Source organism: Arachis stenosperma, chromosome 3 (assembly GCF_014773155.1).
Source record: "Arachis stenosperma cultivar V10309 chromosome 3, arast.V10309.gnm1.PFL2, whole genome shotgun sequence".
In the NCBI taxonomy this organism is placed as follows: Eukaryota; Viridiplantae; Streptophyta; class Magnoliopsida; order Fabales; family Fabaceae; genus Arachis; species Arachis stenosperma.
This window is the reverse complement of record NC_080379.1, coordinates 165,293,898-165,320,826: the sequence shown is the minus strand read 5'-3', so window position 1 is coordinate 165,320,826 and position 26,929 is coordinate 165,293,898. Positions and strand designations below refer to the sequence as shown.

At 34.9% G+C, this 26,929-nt stretch overlaps 4 protein-coding genes across 4 annotated transcripts; 2 read left to right on the top strand and 2 right to left on the bottom strand.

The window, feature by feature from the left end:
- Positions 1-1,789: 1,789 nt before the first annotated feature.
- LOC130970802 (uncharacterized) lies at positions 1,790-2,529 on the top strand. Its single transcript, XM_057896995.1, has one exon. The coding sequence runs from the start codon at positions 1,869-1,871 to the stop codon at positions 2,373-2,375; it is 507 nt and encodes a 168-aa protein (XP_057752978.1). The 5' UTR covers positions 1,790-1,868; the 3' UTR covers positions 2,376-2,529.
- Positions 2,530-5,044: 2,515 nt separating this feature from the next.
- LOC130969941 (uncharacterized protein At3g17950) lies at positions 5,045-6,291 on the bottom strand. Its single transcript, XM_057895864.1, has 2 exons — positions 5,893-6,291; positions 5,045-5,810 (listed from the first exon to the last, which is right to left on the bottom strand). The coding sequence occupies exons 1-2, from the start codon at positions 5,974-5,976 to the stop codon at positions 5,355-5,357; spliced, it is 540 nt and encodes a 179-aa protein (XP_057751847.1). The 5' UTR covers positions 5,977-6,291; the 3' UTR covers positions 5,045-5,354.
- Positions 6,292-7,360: 1,069 nt separating this feature from the next.
- LOC130968903 (ERAD-associated E3 ubiquitin-protein ligase component HRD3A) lies at positions 7,361-12,544 on the top strand. Its single transcript, XM_057894398.1, has 6 exons — positions 7,361-8,104; positions 8,267-8,758; positions 9,185-9,400; positions 9,817-10,140; positions 10,270-10,512; positions 12,027-12,544. Exons 1-6 carry the CDS (start codon positions 7,544-7,546, stop codon positions 12,246-12,248), a joined length of 2,058 nt encoding a protein of 685 aa, XP_057750381.1. The 5' UTR covers positions 7,361-7,543; the 3' UTR covers positions 12,249-12,544.
- Positions 12,545-14,892: 2,348 nt separating this feature from the next.
- Positions 14,893-20,609, bottom strand: LOC130966864 (phosphomethylethanolamine N-methyltransferase-like). The gene is made up of 12 exons (XM_057891685.1): positions 20,331-20,609; positions 20,118-20,236; positions 19,144-19,281; positions 18,883-19,020; positions 18,411-18,554; positions 17,994-18,104; positions 17,746-17,887; positions 16,397-16,677; positions 15,583-15,744; positions 15,443-15,496; positions 15,272-15,346; positions 14,893-15,183 (listed from the first exon to the last, which is right to left on the bottom strand). Exons 1-12 carry the CDS (start codon positions 20,338-20,340, stop codon positions 15,085-15,087), a joined length of 1,473 nt encoding a protein of 490 aa, XP_057747668.1. The 5' UTR covers positions 20,341-20,609; the 3' UTR covers positions 14,893-15,084.
- Between the last annotated feature and the right edge of the window lie 6,320 nt (positions 20,610-26,929).

The window sequence follows — 26,929 nt, the reverse complement described above, 5'->3', positions numbered from 1 at the left end:
ATAATATAAAAAAATTATATACTTAACAAAAAAATCACCAATTTTTATGTATAATAATATATTATTTTTATAATTATGCTTGCAAATAATTGTATCAAAATTCAATTTCTAAGGTATTTAAAAAAAATATATTTATTATTGGATATTGTTGTTGTGTTTTTAAATTATTTGAAGGCATTTGTATCGATAGTAAAATTTGGATATTTTTTTTGTCAGTATTTAACTAATTCGGAGACACTTTTGGTGGTTAACCCATAATTTTTTTACTATATGGTTCCATTCCCATCGGCTATTTGTTTTATATTTAACTTAAAAGTTTAATTTTAATACATTCATAATATAAAATGTTTTAAATAATTATTTAATCATATTTATTCTTGTAATGACTACTTACGAGACGTAAAAGTAGTTATTTGTATTAATATGATATTATATAATTAAATATTTATATAAAATTATTTTACACTAATTAATTTAGATTGGTCGAGTGGTCAATTTATTTGTCTGTGGACAACAAAAAAGAATTATTTTACATTAATAATGTATTAAATCAAATTCCTAAATTAATATTAATTTATATTTTATTTTTTCAATAAAATTATTTTCTTATATTTTTTACCGAAACACACCACTCAAATTAAGATCTATTTCCTATCCTATTTATGTCTGATCTACACTTTATTGTATAAGTAATTTTCATCCGAGAGAAAAAGAGACAGTATCAAGGCAGACATCTCGTTGTGTATTAGAAATCAAAACCCACAATCTTTTGATAAGGACAATATCTTGGTTCGTGCTAAAAGAAAAACTGATTTATGTTTTTGGAAATATCATATGATTTTGCTTAAAAACAATAATTAAGGTGATAATAGATTAGGTTGATAATCAATTATTGATGTATACTTTATCCAAATGTAGTAATAATTTGTTATTATTTTGTGAAAGATGAAAAGAAACCTATACATATATGAGATGCCAAAGTATGATTATCTGGAAATACTAACAGCAGAGCACATGATGACAAATTGACAACTAACAGGTCGACCCTAGGGCCTAAGTAGGTGCAAGTGCATGAAGAAAGACTGTCCATTCATGCATCAATGGGAATATATATATATTACAAGCTAGCATATGATAGCGACACCATATCAAACAAAGATTTGACCTGCAATCAAATGTAGATTGTAGATGTTCATGGTCCATTTTGTTAATGCTACAAAATCAAAGCCATTGCTAATTAATGCTAGATACCATAACTAATCATTAGCTTGGTGGTGTCCTAAGTGAGGTCGCGAGATTATCTATACTCCAGTCCTCTCCATGTGCACTCCAATAAACTAGACAACAGATCAGAAGGGTGGTACCCGCAAATAGCAGATGTATCATGTATGTGCATTCATATTCCCAAATATTATTAAAGTCATATAGGCCAAATTAGTGACAGGTTGGACATATATATTTCCATCATTTGTGGCATTTTCAAACTAACCTTGAAATTAGAAAAGAAGATGATCCTTAAATTGCACAGGTGGGCGAGGCAGAGTCACAAAAAGATTATATTAAAAAAAGCTTATTAAAAGTCCTAAAGCCACATACCAACTTTCTGTCCTCATATCTGCTGTCAGATGGAAAAAATTTTAGTTTTGAATATATTTATATATCAATCTGCTCCAATGCGACAAACATGAGTATTATTAAAGATAGAGAAAAGTAACATAAAAATATGGCAATAAATTAAAGATACCCAATAAACTAAGAAGGCCGAGGAAGAAAAAGAGAATGAAGTAGCTAGTCTTATGTGTGTGCGACAGGCAGGCAGGTAGGCAGGTTGCAAGAATATAAATAGAGTATTGTAAGAAGGTGTATCTATGTATGTATGTATGGAAATGGGGAATGGGGGTAGTTCATGCAATCGGAAGAAGAAAGAGGTGTTTAAGGTGCTATTGGTGGATGATGGGAGGGTGGAGGCGTACAGAAAAGCAATGAGAGCAGGAGAGCTGATGGTTGAATACCCAGGGCACTTTGTGTGTGATTCCGGTTACCTGAAAGTAGGGCACCGCATCCAAGGCCTGCTAGCCCACCAAGAGCTTCAGGGCCGAAAATTCTACTTCCTTCTGCCAATGGACCTCCTATACTCCGTCCTCACCCACGACGAGTTGAGCTCCTTCAATTACAAGGCATCCCGATCCAGGCCAACCCTTAACAATTTCGCTAATACAATATTTAGCCACTTTTTTGTATGCTTGTGTCCTCCACGGCCCGAGAAATTGCGATCACTTGCTGATGCTGGTGCTGAGACTGATGAAACGTACTCGAAGCTGAGATCTTGGAGGCCCGCACTGGAGACCATTAACGAAAGTCCATCAAGAGCTTAGATACATACATGTTTTCTTGGATTCTTTTATTCTTCTCCTGCCCTCCTCATTCTATTTGTAGTTTCACACACCTTAGATTTAGCCCTCTTCTATAATCTATATGCTCCTTGACACAAATTTACTCTCTGTTTTTAGTTTGTACTCGCGATCAAAGACTGCTAATGTAATTAGAAATACGAGAATTGATTCATTTCATTATTGGAATGGTCTCCAGCCTCCGACGCTCTTTGGATTCAAGTGCCATTATTATTAATATTTGCTTGTGCTTGCGCAGAATGGCTGGCATCAGAGAAACAATGGAACCTACTAGCAAATAGCAGGCAATTACTCTACAAGTTAACCCTAGAGTCAGGCAATTATTAATTTGATTCCTTTTAAGTGGTATTTACGTGGAATTGTCTAATTATAAAATTAACGGAGATATTTGGTAACCAACAAAATTTAGCCAAAATAACTAATAATTAAAAATTATTAAATAAATATTAATTTCACGTAAATATTACTTGCATATAAATTTCTATACTTTTCTTTAAGTAACTAATTCTATTTTTAGTCTAAATTCGTTACGTGCTAATTTAATCACATTATTTAATAATTTAATTATTAATTTAATGTGAAAATATTTTGTGATATGCGCATCATATTTCGGCAACAAAAATGATAAGTTCAGACACATTAATTTCAAATTAAATAATAACTGTGATTCACTAAAAGTAACTTACATAACGATATGCATAGAATTCTTTAAGGATCTCCATGTAATTCAAAAATATCACAACAGACTCTGATTTTATATGAAGAACCAAAATAATATACAGATAAATCATCTGCTTTTTACTTATTTTTTCTACTTCTTATCATATTATTAAGACTTGCTTATGACTTGAGTGTTGAAGTATTTTTTGTAAGTGTTTTCACACGTGGCGTTCGACTTAAGTCGACGTATAACTCCTCCAATCAAGCAACTCATCGATATTAGGAGTTGATATGAGCTTGACTGATCATCAACAACCGGAACATTTGATACCTACCATGGGATCAAGTTATACTAACCCCCATATTGAATTTCTTTTTATGAAGCAAAAACTCCAAGAATTGTCGACAATAGGATCCTATAACTGACGCAGTCCGAACTACTGGCACAAAATGCAGAACTCCAAATAGAACTTCAAAGAATAACTGACTTACTAACCCAGCAACAAAATGGGAAGAAGGACAAGGGCGACCCCAAGAACACAAATCCAAACGACGAATCCATGGTGGAAGTTCGTCCGGATGATAGTCCCTACAAAAAAAAAAAGACAATATCCAATCTTTTTTCAGAACACATTATGCAGTTTTAAATGTCGAAGAACTTTACATTGCCTACCACTCTCAAGTCATACGAAGGACTCAGAGACCCTCACATCCACATTACTAAATTTCAGGCGATGATTTTTTTAATGGTGCTTTTAACCCTATTCGTTGTCGTTTTTTTCTAACCTTTTTAGATGATACTGCTTTATATTGGTTTTTCAAATTACCTGCAGGGTCTATTTCAAATTTTAAGGACTGCGGAGGCCTTTACTAGTCACTTCGCCGCGTCTAAAATATACGTACATGGATCAGACTATCTTAGCACCATCAAACAAGGATAGCACAAAAATTTCAAAGATCATATGACGCGCTTTGCTAAGACAACCATAGCGATCCCAGACCTTAGCCTGGATGTACACTTGCATGCAATCAAAAGCGGCCTTCGTCCTGGTAAATTTCGAGAGACCATAGCAGTAACAAAGCTGAAGACGCTAGCTGAGTTCCGGAAGAAAGCTGCTGGACAAATGGAAATTGAAGAGCTCTGCGAGGCTCAGAGAATAGACAAACAACAACCTCGACGCGATGAGGAGGAAACCACCAAATCCCAAAACGACAAGGATGTTAAAAAATCAAGTTGAGTTGGTCTAGTGGTTAACTCATTAGTCCACTCAAGCAAGTGTTAAAAGGCTTCAACATCTCATCATAAAGAAATTGTCGAGTATATACAAGCGATAAAAACTCGACCTGGTTCCCTCAAGACCGACCAAGCTTGGGGCTATGATACGCACATCATACCTTAACAACAGAAACGATAAGTTCGGGCATGTAAGCCCTAAGTCAAATAACAACCATGATTCAGTAAAAGTAACTTACGTAGCGATATGTATAGAATTCGTCAAAGATCTCAACATAATTTAAAATATTACAACAGTCTTTCACTCTATATAAAGAACTAAAATAACATACAAAAGGATCATATGTTCTTTATTTACTTTTTCTACTTCTTATTATATTATTAAGACTTGCTTCTGACTTGAACGTCGATATATTTTTTAAAATATTTTTATGCGTAGCATTCAACTCAAACCGAATATAATTTCTCTCATCAAGTAACTCATCGATATTAGAAGTCGCTATAAACTCGGCTGGTTATCAACAACCGGAACACCTTGTAAATTTTTTTCATTATTATCTAACTAAAATTTAACTAGTGATTCTTTTACATGTTTAATGTTAGTGGAGTATATTATCTAATTTGCACATAATGTAGTATTAAATTATGAAAAAGTCTAGGACTAACAACTTTATTAAATTTTGATCGGTATGTAATCAGCAAAAAAAGTAAACAATCGGATGAAATCTCCCACTAATCTCAAACCATTAAAATCATCATTAATAATTATTTCATGACTACAAATTATAAAAATTCCTACCCTCTCACTCCTCTTAAATTATTATTATTTGAACAAAAGTGAAAAGTAAAAGTTCTAAAAGGAAAAGCCGAACATTATTGCTTTATGCAGGGAAAGCACAGCCACAGATACACAAATCGTAATATAGTAATGTACTAGTACAGTAGCTCATTGATTAAACAAACTACAAAACAATCCTAAGAAAAATGATCCATCCAAACCCCATCCTTTCGCTTGCGGGGAAAAAAAAAGGCTGTGGGGCTTGGTTGGTTTATCCCGCACCTCCGCTACAGATCCCAGTGAGCAAGACGGGGAATCTGCTACAAAGAGTCCCAGCTGTGGATGCCGCGTCGTCCACGACCGGCGGCGGAAGGACCCTGCCGTCGGCAAATAACCGTCGCCCATGGCTGGTATACGAATTAATGACCATGCTCTCCAACTCGGCCGTTGTGCCGTAGAAGGCGCCGTCCCCGATGCGGCGTTCGACCTCGAGGAAGTCAGCGAGCGATGCCGGCTTGGCGAAGCCGTCTCTGCAGAAGCGCCACCACCGTGCTTGTGGTTTCTTGGTCTTCTTTGAGGTGGGATCCGGATCCCTGATGGGGATAGTGGCAAAAGAAGCGGCGGCGGAATTAGGCTGAGAGGGGGCTCTGAAGGCAATTGTTGGGAAGCTGACCCCCATGAGAGTGCCCAGTGAGGTGCTTCTGTCGTGGAAGAATGATCCAGTTGACTGTCACACTCACAGCCCACAAATTATTATTAAATAACAAATGAAATTGATCTCTGAAGAAGTGAAAGTGATAAGAGAATACCTCGGTGTCAAGATCAGAGGAGGAAACGGAAGAGTTGGTTGGTGAAGATGGTGCTGGCACCAAATCACCACCGGGGTTAAGCATCACTACTCTACTTCACTTGCTTGCTATTTCGAGCTTGTGGCTACCTGCTACCAAGAAAATGGAAAGGGAGAAAGAGAAAGAGATCAAATTAAAGAGGATTTCTCTCTCGCGCGCGTGTCGTTGCTAATTGCTACCCATCACATTCATGGATTCAAGGCCATGGGTTCGGTCATGGGTGTTCCGTCTTCCCATGAATATGATCATAATAATGTTCAACTTCCTGCCCCACCAACACCAACACCACATCCTTTACAATCTCCTCCACTCTTGTTTATTAACTAACTTCCCTTTTAATTTGAATTTAAATCCTCTGAAACCAAAAAATTGGTAAAATAATAAAATAATTAACTTAAGAATGATTAACCCACCATCATATAATATATCTGAAATTGTGAACTCTACTCTTTTAATTTAAAAATGATTAATAATTCACTTTATTATTTTGCCAATTCCTTGGCTTTGAAAGAATTGGAAAGCTTTTCTATCAATTAATCAATTTCAAGTAGCACTAATATGCTTATAAGGGGATTTATGGCTCTACTACTTAGCAAAATCGAAATAATTAATAAGTAATTGCAAGAACAAAAAGAGTAGCTAGAGTTGGTTCTACTTGTTTTTGGTCGTGAGCAGGTTCTAATTCAAGACCCAATACTAAAGTTAATAAAGCCCAATACTAGCTCAAAACATAATAAAGGCCCATGTAGTGGGCTTAGGCCCCGTTTACTCACAAGCTAGGACGGTGGTTGACCCAAATAGGGGTGTTCAAATCGAAACCGATCCAAATTAAATCGTTCATCCAATCCAGTCCAAACTGAAACCGATTAAAATCGCACTAATTCGGATTTAATTGGATTCTATTTTTTGGAAACCGCTATATCAGATTCGATTTGGATATAATTTTCATAACCGATCCAATCCAATCCAAACCGCACAATGTGCTATAATATTATTATTTTATTATTATATTTAGAATTATAGTTATAACATGTTCAATTTTTTATATATTATTATTATTTAATAAATATTTTATATTCAAAATGTTATTTATTTATTTATTTTAACTAACCTATAATTTTATTTCAATTGTTATGTTATTGTTGGCTTTTTAAAATATTGTTGAGACTTGTTATATGTATTTAAGTTTTTTAATCCAATCCAAACCGATTGAAACTAGATCAGATCGAATCGTATTTTTTAAAAAAAAAATCCAATTCAAACTACACTATAAATAAAATTAGTCTCAAAATCGATCCAAACCGCACCGCAAACACCCTATATCCAAAACAAGAAGGGGATGGCTCATAAGAGAGGAAAGGTGCTGAGTTGGCAGGATATTAGTGGTCGGAATAGCAGAGAATGCAATAAGATTCCAGTAATGCCCCTGCCGCGGTGGCAACAGCATCTTGCCGTGCCGCAACATTTATCTGAACAATTCATTCATAATCGATAGTAACAGTAGATGATATGACTGTGGGTGTTACAGCAGCGGCAGCGGGCACTTTCCCATTCCATCAATAACTGTTTTGTGTGTTGTGTTGGTTGGTAGCTTGGAAGAAAAGAAGAAACGATGCGTGGGCGATCAAGGAGCGTGTTATTGTGCGTGTGTGTGGTGATAGGGATCTTGTGTGCGTTCCCAATCACTCTGAGGGCGCGCCCCTTCGTCCTCGTCCTATCTCAGGAGGACTTCAAGGATGCCCCCGCCGACGACTCATCCGCCGCCGCGGATCCTGAATCCTCCGCCGACTGGGATGACTTCGGCGACTCCGACCCCCACAAGTCCGAGCACGAGCTTGACCCCGATTCATGGCGCCCCATCTTCGAGCCTGATTTTCCCCTCTCCCCCAACCCTCCCTCCGACTCCGAGGCCCTTTACTACTCCGGCATCTCTAAGATCATGTCCGCGGCCACCTCTGCCGACGTCAGGCTCAGCGAGGAGGGCGCCGCTGAGATCGAGGCTGCAGCGGAGTCCGGTTACCCGGGGGCGCAGTCGGTGCTAGGGTTTTTGTCCGGAATGGGTCTCCTTCGAGAGAAGAGCAAATCAAAGGCGTTCCTGTACCATCACTTTGCCTCTGATGGTGGCAACATGCAGTCCAAGATGGCCTTGGCCTATATCTACACTCGCCAAGATGTGAGGCCCTTTCCTTTCCAACTCTTTGCTTATTTTGATTACTTCTTTTCCGATCGTTATGTTGTCATGTGCAAATGCAATAGAATAGGTTTAGATCTCTTCATCCTGCAGTTGAATTGAATTGAATTTAGCGTGTTGATTGATTGACTAACTTGGGTGCAGATGTTTGAGAAAGCTGTGAAGATTTATGCTGAGCTAGCTGAAGTAGCTGTGAATAGTTTCTTGATTTCAAAAGACTCCCCGGTAATTGAACCTATTAGGCTTCACAACGGGGCCGAGGAGAATAAGGAAGCTCTCAGAAAATCAAAAGGGGAGGAGGATGAGGACTTCCAGATTCTGGAGTACCAGGCCCAGAAGGGGAATGCAGGAGCCATGTACAAAGTTGGCCTCTTTTACTACTTTGGCCTCCGGGGATTGCGCCGCGACCATTCCAAGGCACTCTCCTGGTTCTTGAAGGCCGTTGAGAAGGGAGAACCCAGGTCCATGGAACTTCTTGGGGAGATATATGCTAGGGGCGCTGGTGTGGAGAGGAACTACACAAAGGCCCTTGAATGGCTTACCCTTGCATCCAAACAACAGCTATATTCTGCTTATAACGGGATGGGTTATTTGTATGTCAAGGGGTATGGAGTCGACAAGAAGAATTACACTAAAGTAAGATGTCTGTCTTCATCTTCCTCTACTTTGCTTGTCTGATTGTTTCACTGACAGTCCTTCCTTCTCTTTCTCTCCCTCCTCCATAGCAGCTACTTGCATTTAGCAATCAGCATTTTTTTATACAGTAATTCACAGAAATGTGTGCCCGTAACTGCACTTTTCCTTAGCTTTGATTGATTGTGAACAACTTATTAATCCACTTTGTTCACCTAATATAGTATCATCTTGAACTAATAAGTAATAATGGATAGATTCAGAATGATTAAGGCATGCCGTTGGATAGTGTTGCAAAATCAAAATCATTTTGGGAGGGGTAAGGTGGCAGATTGAGGGCTAACACTTGCAATAACACAGCGCATGTTTGTGTACTAAATATCATTATCATTGGAATTCACCTGTATATTCTCTCCTGTGCAATTATAGGCAAAAGAGTACTTTGAAAAGGCTGCTGATAATGACGAGGTTGGAGGGCACTATAACTTGGGTGTCATGTATCTCAAAGGAATTGGAGTGAAAAGAGACGTGAAACTAGCATGTAAGTTCTTTATAGTGGCTGCTAACCAAGGTCAACCAAAGGCATTCTACCAGCTGGCGAAGATTTTCCATATTGGTGTTGGATTCAAGAAGAACATACCCTTGGTAAGGTTTTCTCTCTTCTTTTTATCATGCAAGTGCCACTTGGTATTTGCTGTGTACTTCCTGAAATCAGCTCTTTTCAACATACTATATTTTGGAGGATGTAAGCGAGAGATACATATATTTAGTGGAAAAGTAACTACTGTCAGTATAATTATATATTGATCATATATGTAAGAACTATATTATGAAAACCTAATGGTTTTGCATGTATAAAGTTTTTACTGATCACATGAGATTATATGTATAATTCATAAGAACACTGCCTCCATAGTTATTAGGGGCTAGAGGAAGTAGAATTCCTGGATACGAGCCAAGATTAAATTTATGAGTTGATAATATTTTCATTCCTTAACAGTTGCATAAAAGATCTCTTCCAACAAGTTTCCTGCTAAATTTTTTTTTTTTTTGGGTCTTAGGCTACTGCTCTGTACAAACTTGTTGCAGAGCGGGGTCCATGGAGTTCTTTGTCTAGATGGGCACTGGAATCATACTTAAAAGGTGATGTTGGCAAGGCATTCTTGTTGTATTCAAGAATGGCTGAGTTGGGCTATGAGGTGGCACAAAGTAATGCTGCATGGATTCTTGACAAATATGGTGAGCGTAGCATGTGCTTGGGGGAATCTGGATTTTGCACTGATGCAGAAAGGCATCAGCGTGCACATTCTCTGTGGTGGCAAGCTTCTGAGCAGGGTAATGAACATGCTGCTTTACTCATTGGAGATGCATATTACTATGGTCGGGTATGTGTTTTTGTATGAATTCGACATCTGCATGCAGTGTTTTGAATATTCAACTTATGATATGGTGCTCTTTCGCTACAACTTCTCTCCACTTTATCTTATGTTTTGTTTCTTCCTTCTGTGACTCAGGGTACTACCAGGGATTATGAGCGAGCTGCTGAGGCTTACATGCATGCCAAGTCACAATCAAATGCACAAGCCATGTTCAATCTTGGATACATGTATGAGCATGGGCAAGGACTTCCATTTGACCTTCATCTAGCCAAGCGATACTATGATGAAGCTCTAGAGCATGATCCTGCAGCAAAGTTGCCGGTCACACTAGCTCTTACAAGTTTGTGGGTTCGTAAGAACTATGCTGACAGTTTCTTGGTGAGTTTATTTGGTTTATCTTCTGAAATACAGCATAGTTCATTGCCAATCAATATATTCTGTCAAAAGCGTAGATATATGGACGGTTTTCTTTTCATTTTGGGTGGTTAAAAAGTCAACAGGGAATAAGCTAAATGTTGTGGAGATGACAATGTTGTGTTCATTATGTAGACTGTGTCCTCGGGAGAAGGGATAAGATCAGTTGCGGATGCATTAGAGAGAGTTCAAATAATGCCTATCATAAAGAGGGTAAAATACTAAATGGTTTGGACATGTGTGGAAAGTGATATAGAGGTCCTCATGTGGAGAGTGGTGACTAGATTAGATGGAGAGTAGCCTTAGAGCAACGTGAAGATTACGGCCCCATTTGTATAACAATCCTTATGGCTTATTTCAACTTTTAGAAGACAAAAGTTATGCTTTAAAGTTATGGCTCTGTTTGGTTGATGTATAGGATGAGACATAGACACAAAGACACAGACATTAAAGACATAGACATAAAATATTTGTGTCTATGTATTATGTTTTGGCAAAAATAATGAACAAGACACACAAATATTTGAAAAAGACTGAATTACCCTTCATTCAGAAAAGGTTTGGGGAGATAGGAGGCCAAATTTTGAAAATTTAAAAATTGAATAAGGGTAAAAGAGTAAAAAATTAGCGTCTCAAATTGTGTCTTAGTATCTCACCAAATTGGAGGTACACATATTTGGTGTCTCCGTGTCCTCCCATGTCCTTTGAAAATCTGTGTCTCACCAAATCAAACAGCAGACATGTGTCACTGAGATATGGATATCAAACAAACGCTACCTTAAAGCTTTATGTCATGTTTGGCTAGACATTTTATAACTTCTCAAAATGTCATTTATAGTGGTTTTTGAGAAATTAAATATCTAGCTTCTCAAGAAAAACTTCCATGAATACACATCAAATACAAAATAACTCATTCATAAGTTGCTTTTCTGTGTTACTTTTACATGAATGTCTAAGCTATTTACCCAAACAGACCCTAGGACCTAAAAGATGGTTAAATTATTAAAAGAGATTTTATCCTAATGGTTTAAATATGAATATGATCTTGTGATAGAATACTGTGGCATCAACTGATCCACGTACTCGACACCACCTTGTCAATCAAGATTTATTTTTTGTTGTTGTTTTATGAGCTACTACATTATGTTGGTGCTATATATGCGCATGTCACTATATTTTCCTTCATATGATGGACAATAACTTGTATTCTTGGGGTAAATATATTTTTAAATTGTTGCTGCGAATAATAAGATTCTTAAAACTTTATTGTGTTGAGGTGCAGCAACAACAATCTTTTGCCCTAAAGGAAATACACAACAGTGGGTACTTGTTACTTCGTACTTTTTCTGTCCTTGATATCTTGCTCTATTGTCTGTCATTTTGTAGCCTTGCTCTTACTTTCAATTTGCTTCCCCGAATAACATTCTGGATGTCACTTTTCTAGATCCTAATTGCTGTGTTCTTATTGTTTTTATTAGGTCCATCTGATAGATTCTTTGCCAGAAGTCTATCCCAAATTAGAGGCATGGGTGGAGAATGTACTTTTGGAGGAGGGAAATGCTACAATTCTCACCCTTTTTGCATGCCTCTTAACTGTGCTATATCTCCGGGAGAGGCAACGAAGGCAGGGTGCTGTTTTGGCTGGAGAGGTGGCACAGCAAAATCACCCTAATGACATCAGAGTGCCAGCACCAAATTAGTTCATGGCGCTACTAGCCTGAATCAGGTATAAGAGTGATTTTGTTGGCCTTGATTTCATGTTCAATATATCTCTTAGAGGGTGCCAGGTTCTCCTTCCCCTTAGGTGGGAGGAACTAACTAGCTTTAGGGAAATTTGTACCGTAGGGATCTTATATTGCGGAAATAAGAAGTGAATTTGTAGATATTCATCATTACTTTTGTGAGGGAATTGTCAGAGCTCCCGTATAGAATTACTTTGGTGATTTTCCTTTACACTGTAATTTCACAAATCAGAATATAACCTATTCAGAGTTCATTTTTTCTTGGTCTAAAAGTTGCAACTTGCAAGTGACACCTGTGACTTCCGGCCCCCCCAAAGATAAGTAAAATGGATAAACAAAGGTTGAAAGATGTTTGTGTTCATGCGGTTAGTTCTGTATGTGATTTGAGCCAGAAGTTTACACTTCAGAGCGTGTATCCCGTTTGGTAATTGATGTTCCGCGGTATCACAACACCTGCAGTAGGTCTCCACAATAGTAATCAAATAAATCCATTGCATATTTAACGTTCAAAACATAGTACGCTTATGGCTGTAATCATTCGTTGTCTCTATTCTGTTGGGTTCGTATGATTCTTATTTAGGTAGTGTACACATTGGAGAGGGTTGGAGAGGATAAAAGTACGTTACAATGCTTTGAACGCTGTTTTTTGATGTTTGGTAACTTTTCTTCTCTGAACACCAACGTGATTCTGCATCCCAAAAGCTCGTTTACTAGAAGTTATAGCTTCTGCAACTTCTGCGTTTACTCAAGGTATGTTTAGGTTTGTTGCTAATTATTATTGGTTTTTCCATAATTTTTTCTAAATAAATACTGAGAATATTAAAATAATTATTTTAATTTTTGTGCACTATTTATTATTTTAATTTTTTTATAATATGTATTATTGTTTCTATTAAAAATGATAAATTAAATAAAAAGTTAATTATAAAAATATAACTTGTAAAAAATAAGAATATTTAAAAAGAGTATTAAAATATGTTATTTTATATATTATTTTTAATTTAATAAATATATTAATTTTTACTATAAAAAAATACTTAAAAAGTTGTCAATTTTTATATGTTATTTTTAATTTTATAAATAAATATTAATTTTTATTATAATAATAAAAAATTATAATATATTAAAATAGAGTATTATAGAAAAATACTATATAAAAAATACTAAAAAATATAAAAAAAGATTAAATATACTTAAAAAATAATATTATAATTTAATATTATATTTTTTTAGTAATTATTAATTAATTATTTATCTAGAAGTGATTTTAATTAATATTATCCAAACAATATTTATTTTATCAAAATCAATTTTAGTAAAAATTGCCAAATATAAATGCTGGCACAAACTCACCTCTACCTAAAATCAATTCTATAAAATCACTTTTCATTCAAACTCCAGTTTGTCCAACGTAAATCCAAACACACACTTTAAAGTTGGAAACTGATGATTCAATATTTCTTTTTTCCTTATAAGAACATCTATTAGGTTTGATGCACTTTTATTTAAGGTTTAATTACTTTGTCAATGTTTATAGTTTTACCGGATTTATAATTAGGTTCTTATATTTTTTTTTTTCAATTAGATTTTTATATGTAATTAAGTCTTTACCATGACAAAAATGTTAAAAAGACAAATAGGTCATTGACATTTTGATCCGCTGATATTTAAGTCTTCGAAAATTTGAAAATACATTTAAGTCCTTGACATTTTTAAAACCTAGACATACTTCCGTTGTATTGGTTGATATGGATACACACGTGAGTTTTTTAAATTTACAAATTAGACTCAAGGACAGGGATCAATATGTTCAGATATTGAAGAGACGTTGTATTGGTTGATATGGATACACACGTGAGTTTTTAAAATTTACAAATTAGACTCAAGGACAGGGATCAATATGTTCAGATATTGAAGAGATCAGAAAATTAGACTCAAGGACAGGGATCAATATGTTCAGATATTGAAGAGATCAGAAATTTAAATGTATTTTTAAATCTTCAAAGACTTAAATGCCCGTGGAGTGGATCAAAAAGTCAGGGATGGATTTATCTTTTTCTCAAACGTTAAAATTAATGAAATATTCTATTAAATTATACATAATATTCAATTAAGTGTGAGACATATTCGTTTTGTTTAATAGAATATTCTATTAGTTTAAACATTTTTTGCCATAATTTAATTACAAAATTTGATATGATATAAAAATTCAATCAGAAAAAAAAATATAAAAATTTAATTGAAAATCAAATGAAATTATAGAAAAATTTAATTGAAAATCAAGTGAAATTATAGGAGCCGACAAATAATTAAATCTTTATTTAAATTTGAGTCAGACATGCATGTTTTCGAAGAGTTGCAATTGAAGAGAAGGGTACAAGTGGCATGGTCAGATTTAAATAATATGTTTGGGAAGTATTTAAATGTCTCTCATCACTCATCATGAGGGTCAAGAAAAGAGTAATTCTTTAAGTAAATCATCCCTCTCCTTCATAACACAATGTATTAAAATTTCTCAAACATAGCCAAAACTTCTTAATAAAACGCACAACTAGAAAGTTGCATACTACTTTGCCATGGAAGCCGTAATGCCAAGTAAACGTAATAATAATAATATTCAACTCCATGAGCAGACTCTCTCTATTTGTTCTTAAGTCTCAACAGCATAATACATAATTTTTGTCCAGTTATACAAATAACTAATAATTATTCAAACTATTATCCGGAAAACCGTGTTGATACGGTACACAATATATGAGCTAGAAGGCATTAGGAAAAAGAAAAATTCATCACATCACTCTTTCTTCGCAATGAAGAAGCCCCACTTCTGCTCTCCAGATTCACCCCTGTTCAGTTTTCCCTTCCACCTTTTAACAGTTTCATTGTAGTATTCCTGAAAAAAGTCAAAATCCCGATAATATCTGATGCTTCACAAACTACCTCAAAACTCAAATCATTAATAAAAAGAATGAGAAACCAACCTCGCTTAAGTCATCAACGAATTCATTCTTCTTTTTCTCAAGGTCATTTAACTCCTTCTGCAGTGTTTCCACAAACTGAACCACACAATTATTAAAATTAATAGTCATACAACTCGAGGACTACGACAACCAAAAATCACGATGCCAAGTAAATTATGGGGTCAAACAAACCAGATTAGTTCGATCCTCAGCAATGACATTAACGAATCCAGCATTCTCGAGCATCTGACGATTTTAAATACACAACGTTTTGTCAAACAAATAGACAAAAACAAGACTGATGATGTTGGCAATAGCGCTCGCAACCATACCTGCTCATACGTTTTAATGTCATGGAGATGATATCCGCCTCTTTCAATGTAATCAGCGAATTCTACTGATGGATTTTCAGCATTTTTGCAGTAATCAGTAATTAGAAGTATACCACCCGGCTTCAGCCACTTGTGAAATGATTTAAATAGTGTTGGTTTATCCTGTATTAATCCACAGTAAATTGCAGAAAACAGATATCAGAGGCATTAAAAATAATAATTAAATGAACTGTAGGGGGAAAAAAGGCATAGCATATATTCTCAAAATCAAGAGGTCTACTTTTGAAAAAAGTACTTGTTCTTTTATCTTTAAAAAAATCTTTTTTAATTAGCAAAAGAAGTTATATTTGGATGGAAAATATAGGTAATTTTTTTAATATACAATCCATGATTTTTTTAATTTTTATATTTTAAAAAAGCAACATATTGTTAAAATAGATTTTTTTTAAGTACTTTTTAAAAATTGTGTCCCAACACCCTTATAATGATGAGTAATGAGTAGGAATTCTAATTTATCCTCCTAATACATAAATAAGTAAACATTCAATATGTTATTTTTTTTAAATATCAAAAAGATAAAAATATTCAAAACTTTTTTTTTATTTAGAAATTAGAAAGATGAGTTAAGGTAGAGACTCACATATGAAGTTGATATTTAAAAATCGTTAGATAATTTGACATGTTTCACTAAATTGTTATTTAACAATTTTCAACTATCATGTGAGTTTACAAAAAGCTTGATTTAAAATATAATAATAATAAAAATAAAATAAAAAATCAAATTTAAAAGGAAAAATAAGGTTTGGTTCCTTACTTTAATGTGCAACAGAGCATCACGACTGTAGATTATATCAAATGTGTTCACTGGATATGTTTTTCTAGTGCAATCGGCACATTCGAATTCAACGGGGTATTTGAGTCCAATAGCGCGTTCAATAGCAAGAGAAATCATATTTATGGAGAAGTCAATGCCAACAACCTCAACATCAAAATTTTTAGCCATATAAAAGTCACTTCCACCAACACCACAACCAACATCCAGAACTTTGTGTCCAGGCTTTAGTCCCAACTTTGCCACTAATTCTTTTGTAGTTTCTGGCCAAGCAAGAAACACAAACACATGGACAAATAAAATAAACGATGTGAAAGTAAAGAACAACAAAAAATCATAATCCAAACAATAGGTTCTTCATAGAAAAAATAATATTAACGACAATGCTTTTTGGGCAAAGAAATTCAGTAAGGAACAAGTTAAGAATGGCTAGTAGCCGAGTACTTTCTCCATTCACCACCACAACTTGATTTCGTCAAATTTTGGTTATTCATATTTATAAGACTTCAAGATGTTACATTTTGTAAAATGATATTTTTTTTAGCATCACTAACCAAATGTCCCCAAGTCGAATATACTACTCCCATCCACTAGTAAGTTTCTGTTAAGGTTTTCACAATAGGATTAAGAAATCATTAGATTGACTCAAATGTGGAAAAAGATCAGCTAATTTTGACTAAATTACCCTTTACATTTTTCCATTAATGTATGATTACTATATTAAATTGAGTTAATAAATACAAGGGTAAAGTTAGAAAAATATCAATTGATGCTTCATAGATATTCACAAATTCTAAATAATTTAGGACAAAAATTTTTGCTAAGGACAGTTATTATTGGACAAAGGCAGCAATATATTAAGAAGCTAAGTCAATTATAATGATATTAAGTGACGAGTCAAAGAAGATCCAATATTCAAAATAAAAAGATTAGAAATACTAGATTTCACTTTTATTTATTGTCACTGGTAAATCTCTTTCTTGTGCACATAATCATTCTCCTATAAATCCAAAATCAATCTACATTGTGTTCCTAAAGGCAAAAGAGGTGACAAAACAGATTAGAACTTGTAGTCATGGAACAAGTAACTTAAATGACAAGTCAACCAGTAATGTATTTCAGCTTTTGCATGAGCAATATAATGATTTGATGCTAGTTTAGTAAGTGCACATGAAACCTTTCAACAACCACAGCCAAGTAACTGTAAGGGAAGCTTATTCTTGCAAAGAATAAGATGTATTTTGACACCAAGGAAGATCATTCTTCAATTAATCAATTTTAACAAAAACTAAACATATCTGAGATAGAAAGGTAAAAATGTAAAGGCATACCAAGTCCTCCGACACTCACAAAGCCTTTGCCATACACATGCTCATATCGCAAAATACTTTCATTGCTATACTCAACTCTATCCAAGAATCGCTGGAACCCCTTATCATCATGTGACCTAACTTTCTGCCATATCCAGCAAATCTGTGCAACAGAGATATTATTTATGCATATATATTGTCAATCATTATGATAAGCTGAATTTAAGATGACTAAATCATAAAAACAAATAGAAAACGAATCTTGTTACCTGGTTTTGATTCTTCTTATTCCGAACATAAGCTCCGATGCATTTACATCCCACAAGAGAAAGTTCAAAGGAATTCCCAGTATTATCACTCATGCAGCATTCTTTAAATACCTGCATGTAAAACAGATATAGACAGATAAAAAGAATGTGTGATCAGTTTCACATGTATTCTAAACAGAACATCAAGAAGATGCGGTATAACAAGTTGAAGACATTTTTGCTTGCAATAAGGATTAGCGAATTGCATCTATGAAGACAATTTCTTCATCCAACTGATTTCGAAGTCAACTAATTAAGCAGATATGGGACAACGCGCATTTACTCTGCCCTGCTTCATCAATGCATACTCCCCATATCATCTCAATTTGCAGAAAGAAAAAAATTAGGGAGTTGGGTTGTGCACTCCAAACAACAAACCTTTGTGTAATATCTGGGCTCCCTGTAGTGAGTAGGGTTGTATTTTCTCTTTGAATCTCCAGATTGGTGGAAACAAGATTCTCTGAAAAATATACATCCATCATCTTTTAACCATTTTATCATCCTCGCTGCTAAACACTCAACCTACAATGAAATTGAAGGAAAAATAAGCATCAAGTAATGGTATGAAGCCAGGTGCACCTATAGAAGACAGATAAAGGAAAAAAATCATTTGTAATAAATAGCAAAATGCAGAGGCCAGAAATAGAACAGACGAATTAATGAAAGCCATTAACATTGACGTTCAATTTAATTTCACAACTGAAATTGATATTGGAAATTTACAAACTCCTTGTAATTAATTTGGAACCATGTACCACTACTTCAAGCGGGTACATCCTGTTTATTTTGACAAGCCTAACTGTAAAACAAAATCACAAAACTCATGTACTTTAATAATAAGAAAGCTGACCTCATTGTCTGAAAGGTACATAAGCAACCAATTTGAGAATATCACATCAACCGATCCTTCAGAGATATGCAAGTCTGGAGATGTGACGTCAGCACACATGAACTTCACATTCTTGTGGTGTCCATTAATGCTTTCATTCTACAAAAATTATGGGAGATAACTAATTCAGGTTATCTGACAATGGGTAGAATTAACAAAATTTGTTGCCCTGGTCTAAGTATAAACCATCAATTTCCAGAGTATCAAAAAGACCATGCTTACCTTCTTTATTGCACTCTCAATAAAGTCCAGAGCAACCAACTGACCAGCTTTCTCAGCCAATTCACCAGTAAATCTTCCAATACCTGCTCCAAGCTCTAAAACTGACTTTCCTTCATAAGCTGGTAGCAGGGACAGTACCTATGTTAACAAAAATAGATGAGTTGAAAGGCACAGACTTTGAATACCAAAAGAAAACAGAAAAAATGAAAATGATAAAAGGTGGGGAAGAAAGATATGTGATAGTGGGATACTGGAAAATATTTAAATAGAAATTAGCGATTTGCTTTTGCTAACTGTTATGAATATCCAACAAAGTTTTAAGCTAAATGCAGTAGCATACATGTGTCGGTGGGTGTTGAATTGATTCTGTATAAAATTAAATTATATCAGAATTGATTTCAAAATAAAGTGATTTATGTTCTCTTAAAGTGATCTTGATTCTTGGCATAATGTGTCACCTTCTCTGGTTTGTTTCAATTACAGCTCAAAGCTAAAACCTAATTGTGCTTACTAGTTTAACTTCTAAAACAAAAGTTGATACAGTACTGAAATCAGATTTACAGTATTTTAAATATTATTTTTACAAATTTATTTAAATATAGGAAAACTGATTCTTTTTTTTTTTCCAGTATAAAAGGAGTGATATTCTACAATTTCTAATGATAAATAAAAAACCCTAATTCTAGAGGTAAGCATTGTTTTTTTTTTTTTTTTTGATAACTTGATAAGAATTGATTTTGATCTTAAGAAACCAAACAAGTTATAAATATAATAATAACAGTGAATTCTGGTTTAAAAGTAGCAAGAGAGAGTAGTCATATAATAATGTGATATTAGGAAATGAAGTTGAGGAAATAACATATCGGAAATGTTTAATATTTATATTATTAGGAAATCCAATCAAAGATTCAATTAAGTGAGCACAAGAAACCATTGATAGAACGAGCCAGTGAATCCAATGGAGGTTAATGTACCTCAGGTCTCTCCTCCTTGTCGAGATCGGAAGCATTGGAATCGAGCATCATGGCCTCCACCGATAGATCAGCCGAATGCTCGATCCAGTAGGTTTTCTGAACTTCACGCTCGTCCATACCTGCAATGGCAGATGCAAATGAAACGCAATTGATTCATGTTCATGGAATATTATTAAGTAGAAGGAGAGTGAATGAGAAGAAATGCGGTTGGACCTGAAGCCATGGCCGGCAGACACAGAATGGAAATGGAATTGAAGGGGAGAAGAAGAATGAAATAGGTTGGGTGAATTGTGTATGTGTGCGAAGATGTAATAACTTAAGAGCCCTCTATGGCAAGACGAGACCTCGTGAAGCTCCTTGATCTTCGGTTATTAGTTCTCCCTCTTTGCTGCATATGATATGATATCGCTCACAGACTCACAATACACATTTACACACGGGCCTCCTCTCTTCTCTTCTCTTCTCTCCTCTCCTCTCCTCTCCCCTACCCGTTTTATACGCTGCACGCTACGCAAGCCTTTCTCTTAGCTTTTCCCTTCTCGGATCTTTATTTATTTATGGGATAATTAATAATTTTTTTAATAATATAAATAATTATTAATTAAATAAAAATATATTATATTTTTAAATTATTTATCTAAATTTTAATATTAAAATAATTATTTATAGTGAAATAAACATTAGATATATTCATTATTCACACTTTTTCTTTATTTATTGATTTTTGTTAAATGTTAATGTTCAAAATGATTTATGAAATAAGAAATATTGATTTTTTAAAATTAAAAAAATTCCAAATGAATTTTTAATTAGAGAATTTAAATTTCAACAAATTTTAATATTAAATAAGTTTCTGCATCAAAAAATATTAACTCAATGTCTAATTCTTTTTTTATCAGATATATCAGGTTTTACGTTGAATTTTAGTAAAAATAAAATAAATTAATTTTTGTTATTATTTAATAAAAATATAATAATATTTAAAAATTTTTAAATTTGTTTTTATGTAGATAAATAATTTGATATGAAAAGATTGATTTATTTAATAAAATAAAAATTTTAAATTAATTTAATAATTAAAATTTGTTAAGAAATTAAAATATTCTACTAAATTTTGTTTAACAAACTGATTTGGAATATTAATTTTTTGCTTAATAATTTAATTTAAAAATTAATTTGAGATATTATTCAATAATTAAAGAGAGAGATGGAAAAAAAAGGGACAAAAAAAAAATTCATCAATGATTCTTTGAGAGGGAATCTGATTTGGGATCCACAGTGCCAGTGGTCTGTCGCCACGTGCATCCGCATGCAAGCAGGATGGCCCGTCTGACTCGTGCTCCTTAGCAATCAATAATTAATGATTTTTTTTTTTGGTGACTCAATAATTAATGATTTAATACTATAACCAACTCTGAACAGTATAAACAAATATAAAAATTTAAATATTATTTTGCATATATAATAATTTATTAATTAATAATAAATTTTTAAATAAAATTTAAACTTATAATTATTCATCTTTAACCTACCAAAATTAAAATATATTATAAAATATAATATTATTACCTTCGCACGATAATGCATGCAAGGTAATTTTTTAAATATTAACTAAATTTTGGTGTAAATTTATTAATCATTAAATTTTATAGCATTTTTTAAAATTTTGAGGGTGAGATAATTCTCAAAAATTGTATTATATTTTTTATATTTAAATATACCGTATATGAAAGTGTATTGTCAATACACACAAAAAATATTTTGTCAATAAATGAGTATTATACCAAAATTTGGCTAATACCTAAAAAAATATATGACAATACAACATGTCAGTTCCTCACGCATTTAGTTGTTTCCGTCTTATTTTGTTAGGGTATATCTATGGACCACAAATCCACTATTCACTATTTTCTTCTTTTTTTTTTTATTATTACACAACTTACATGAAATAAAACTTTAAAGTAATTCATGAGATTAACTTTCGTGCATCAAAGTCGTTTAAGATTTAAATGGTATAAAAAAATATCATTTAAATTGACTAATATTATACACATTGATTTTTTATTCGTTTTTCTACCACGTACTATTATAGATGGTTTGCGATGTGTCACATTATAGTTTAATAACGTGTAATAATATAATAATAGAGTGATTAGTAAATCGTGACATGTTGACATGAACAATTATGTCACGTAAGACAATACTATTTAATTAGCACATATTAGTTTGATATTACTTATCACAATATTGTTTATTTGTTTATAATCTATCATGTCATTAATACAAATGTATCAAATTAGATTTTAAATATTTTTAATTTTATCTTCAATATTTCAAATAAAATTAACATCTAAAAATAATTTTAATATAAACCAAAAATAATAAGAACAAAACTTAATACAGTTAAATGATAGAAATATATTTTTTAAAAAAATCATAACATACATTAAAGACAAAAACACATACTTTATTCTTGTTGTTGTTGTTATTGTTGTTATGCTTGCCTTGTTTTAACTTAATTAATAAAAATTAAAATTTTACTACTATTATTATTAATGAGAAATAGGTTAGAGATAATGATCAAATTTATTAGAATAATTATTTATTTTTTTATTATTATTAGCATATTTTAGATATTATTATTAGTAATTATTATACAATATCATATATTTTGTTTTAGAATAATATGATTTCTTTTCGCTATTATACTAATATTTCTACTATTATTAATGTTAGGCAATAAGCACTTTGAAGTTCTATTATTATTATTAGGTTTAATTACTCTTCATACTCTGATCCAATGCAATGGTCAAATTCGACTAATAAATTAAAAAGGTCCAATTCAAAGGGATGGCTTTTATCTCTCATCTGACTTTCTCAAAAGAAGTCGGATTCGACACGTGCTAGCAAATTTAAATAAATAACTACCTCCTCAAATCTCTCACCCACTCCTAGAAGAGATATCTCAACAACCCTAAGATAAAGGGACGGTTATCTACCATCAGAAGTGAAACTACTTCAACGGTGGTTATTGGTTCATCACCTATAAATACACTGACACACTCAGATAAAACTAAGTTCCAATATACATTTAAAACCTACTTACCCCCTTGCTAACTTAGGCATCGGAGTGTCTTCGCAGGTACCACCCACATTCTTCAAAACACACAACTCGGACGGCGGCTCTCAGGAAGAAACAAGTCGGAGGCCACCTTCCTTTAACGTTTGGGCCTTCCATTCGAGCCCAATCATCCGGTTCTAGGCAAGTCCCGGAACATTGGCGCCATTGCCGGAGACCTAGAAGATCAACGCATGATGGCGGACGACCAGCATGAAGATGGACACACCCCATCAGAGTCTAAACAAGAGCACCAAGACGCAGTCAACAACGACAAAGCAATAATATCCCTACAAGGAAAGAAAGGAGAGCACGGTGAAGGTCCCTCGAATACCCAGGGTCCAAAAAGAATCTCCTCTGAAGTTCATCAATCCGAAAAAGATGGGCAACCTCACTCCACTGACATAATGGGGTTACCGCATGGCCACCAAGGTCAACTCGAACAGCTAGAGCAAGAGCTAGAACGACAGTGAGAGGCAGAGCGAAGCCTAAAGAGAGAGATCGAGCGAAGAAGAGAGCTTGAAGAAAAGCTCTCAAGGATGGAATCCAAACTTTGAAATAAGGATTCCCGCAGAGATTGAGAAGACACCCCGTTAGGAGAAGAGGACCCATTCATTGAAGATATCATGAGGGCTAAAGTTTCCCGAAAATTTAAGAGCCCTGATATGGACCTGTATAACAATACGACTGACCCGAAGCACCACCTCAGTAATTTCAAAAGTCGGATGTACGTAGTCGACGCGTCGAACACCACTCATTGTAAGACTTTTTCGACAACTCTAACAAAGACAGGCATGAAGTGGTTTGACGGCCTTCCTCCTAGGTCAGTGATAAGCTTCGACGACCTTTCGTGCAAGTTTCTCGCGCATTTCTCAATCCAAAAAGACAAAGTCAAGCATGCACCCAGCCTGTTAGGAGTAAAATAGAAGGTCAGAGAACCCCTGAGAGACTACATGGAAAGGTTCAATAAAGCGTGCTTGGAAATTCAGGACCTACCTACTGAAGCAGTGATAAATGATAATGGGCCTAGTCAACGAACTTCGAGAAGGACCCTTCTTCCAGTCCATCTCAAAGAGACACCTGACCTCTTTGAGTGATGTACAAGAACGAGCTGAGAAGTACATCAATATGGAAGAGAACGCCAGGCTACGAGAACCCAGCTGGCGACAAGGGCACCCCTATCAATCAAAAGAAAAAGATAGGGAGCCTAAGAAAAAGGAAGAAATCGGTCTGAGAGGCCCAGAAGGTATCATTCCTACACTCCCATACGAGTTTTCCTAGTCGACATCTACAGGAAAATTTGTAATACTGAAAAGCTACCTCCCCTACGACCAATCAAGAACAAAAAGGGGAGAAGCCAAAATGAATACTGTGAGTACCATAAATTGTATGGTCACTCCACCAATGATTTCTATGACCTAAAAAATGTGATAGAAAGACTGGCTAGGGAAGGTCGGTTAGACAGATATCTCATGAAAACGTCAGACAATCACGGGAAAAGAAAAAGAGACGATGAAGGTCACGGACGAAGATCTCCGCCCCCACAAACCCCCGAAAGACATATTCATATAATATTGGGAGGCTTTGCGGTAGGAGCAGTGACCAAATCATCTTGAAAGAGGCATCTGAAAGAAGTTTTCTAAGTCGGGAATGAAGGACCCAACCTCCCAACCATTTCCTTCGCCAAAAAAGACGGACGAGACATCGTCCCCGGGCACGACGATCCAGTGGTAATCACCATGATTCTCATCAACGCTCATCTACACAAAACTCTGGTGGAGCAAGGGAGCTCGGCGGACATCCTGTTCAAGCTAGCATTTGACAAGTTGAGATTGGATGAGGAGTTAAAGGCCTACACGGACACTCTGTTTGGGTTAGGGGACACTCTCATTAAGCCGCTGGGCTTCATTTTCCTACACACTACTTTTGGAAAAGGGATGAAATCCAAGACCTTAAGCATCGACTTCATTATCGTCGATGTAGCTTCTGCCTACAACGCCTTAATAGGTTGAACAATCCTAAATCGGCTTGGAGCAGTGGTTTCTACCCCCCATCTTTGCATGAAGTTTTCAACACCAGAAGGGATAGCCACCATCAGAGGAGATCAGAAGTTGGCGAGAAAGTGTTACAATGAAAGCCTTAACCTAAAAGGTAAAGGCAAAGAAGTCAATACCATTGAGCTCAGAGGAATCTGAGTTAAAGAAGAACTACGACCACAGCTCGGAGGAAAGACCGAAGAGGTGCAGGCGGGACAAGAGGTCGGAAAGAACACCAACATAGGAGCCAATCTAACGAAAGAACTGAAGCAGAAGCTGACACAGCTCCTACAACATAATTTCGATCTCTTTGCTTGGAAAGCTTCCGACATGCCTGGGATAGACCCGAGCTCATGTCACACAGATTGGCTGTTCATCCAGGATCCCGATCTGTCCAACAAAGAAGACGGAAGCTAGAAGCTGAGCGGGCTCAAGTGGTCGAAGAACAAGTACAAGCCCTATTGGAAGCAGGCTTTATCAGAGAAGTCAAGTACCCGGCTTAGCTGGCAAATATGGTGTTAGTCAAGAAACATAATGGCAAATGGAGGATGTGTGTCGACTACACGGACCTTAACAAGGAGTGTCCAAAAGACCCATATCCTAGTGGACTCTAGCTCGGGGTATCAATACTTGTCATTTATGGATGCTTACTCGGGGTATAATCAAATCCCGATGTACAAGCCATACCAAGAGAATATGTCATTCATCACGCCCAGAGCAAACTATTGCTACGAGGTCATGCCATTTGGATTAAAAAAATGCAGGGACCACCTATCAAAGACAGATGAATAAGGTGTTTGCACCGATTTGGGAGAGTTGATGGAGGTGTATGTAGACAACATGCTAGTGAAAACCAAGGATGACGCCGGCCTCCTGGACGACCTCTCGAAAGCCTTCGTCACCATAAGAGCACACGGGATGAGACTAAATCCCGATAGGTGTGCCTTTGCAATGGAGGCTGGAAATTTTCTAGGATTCATGCTAACACAAAGGGGGATTGAAGCTAACCCCGACAAGTGTAGAGCGGTCCTGAAAATAAAGAGTCTGACCTGCTTAAAGGAGGTAAGTAGTTGAATGGCCGACTTGTAGCTTTATCCAGATTCTTGGCAAGATTAGCATTAAGATCCTTACCATTTTTTCCCTACTAAGAAAAGGATGCTAGTTTGAATGGACTCCTGAATGTGAGAAGGCATTCTAAGAGTTCAAAAGCAAGTACACCGGGTCGTACCAAGTAATACCTCAGGTGAGTGATGGTTGATCCCACGAGGATTGATGGATTAAGAAACAATGGTTAAGTGATTTACTTAGTTAGACAAATAGAAAAGAGTGTTGAGAGTTCAAATGTATCAAACAGTAATTTAGAGAATCAGAAAACAAGCAGTAAATTGAGGTGAAATATATATGGAAAAAACAGTTAAGGCTTCATAGATATCTATCTTTTGGATTGACTTTTTTTACTAACTATTTTAATCATGCAAGATTCAATTCATGGCAAACTATATGTGACTAAACCCTAATTCCTTAGACCTTTTTAGTCTCCTCTAACCTTCATCAACCGCCAATTCCTTGGTCACTTAATTTCAATTAGAGGGTGAAGTTCAATTCTAGTTTATATGCAACAGAAACCCTAATTACCCAAATATAAGAGGATTATATGT

What these genes read in the sequence shown, in the direction of transcription:
- LOC130970802 (XM_057896995.1), top strand. Translation starts at nt 1,869, where the DNA reads ATGTATGTATGTATGGAAATGGGGAATGGGGGTAGTTCATGCAATCGG.
- LOC130969941 (XM_057895864.1), bottom strand. Translation starts at nt 5,976, where the DNA reads ATGCTTAACCCCGGTGGTGATTTGGTGCCAGCACCATCTTCACCAACC. An exon ending in CCTCTGATCTTGACACCGAG is followed by an intron (nt 5,811 to 5,892) that starts GTATTCTCTTAT and finishes TGAGTGTGACAG; the next exon opens with TCAACTGGATCATTCTTCCA.
- LOC130968903 (XM_057894398.1), top strand. Translation starts at nt 7,544, where the DNA reads ATGCGTGGGCGATCAAGGAGCGTGTTATTGTGCGTGTGTGTGGTGATA. An exon ending in TCAAGAAGAACATACCCTTG is followed by an intron (nt 9,401 to 9,816) that starts GTAAGGTTTTCT and finishes TTTGGGTCTTAG; the next exon opens with GCTACTGCTCTGTACAAACT. An exon ending in ATGCATATTACTATGGTCGG is followed by an intron (nt 10,141 to 10,269) that starts GTATGTGTTTTT and finishes TCTGTGACTCAG; the next exon opens with GGTACTACCAGGGATTATGA.
- LOC130966864 (XM_057891685.1), bottom strand. An exon ending in ACAAGGAGGAGAGACCTGAG is followed by an intron (nt 19,282 to 20,117) that starts GTACATTAACCT and finishes TTGTTAACATAG; the next exon opens with GTACTGTCCCTGCTACCAGC. An exon ending in TCGTTGATGACTTAAGCGAG is followed by an intron (nt 15,184 to 15,271) that starts GTTGGTTTCTCA and finishes GACTTTTTTCAG; the next exon opens with GAATACTACAATGAAACTGT.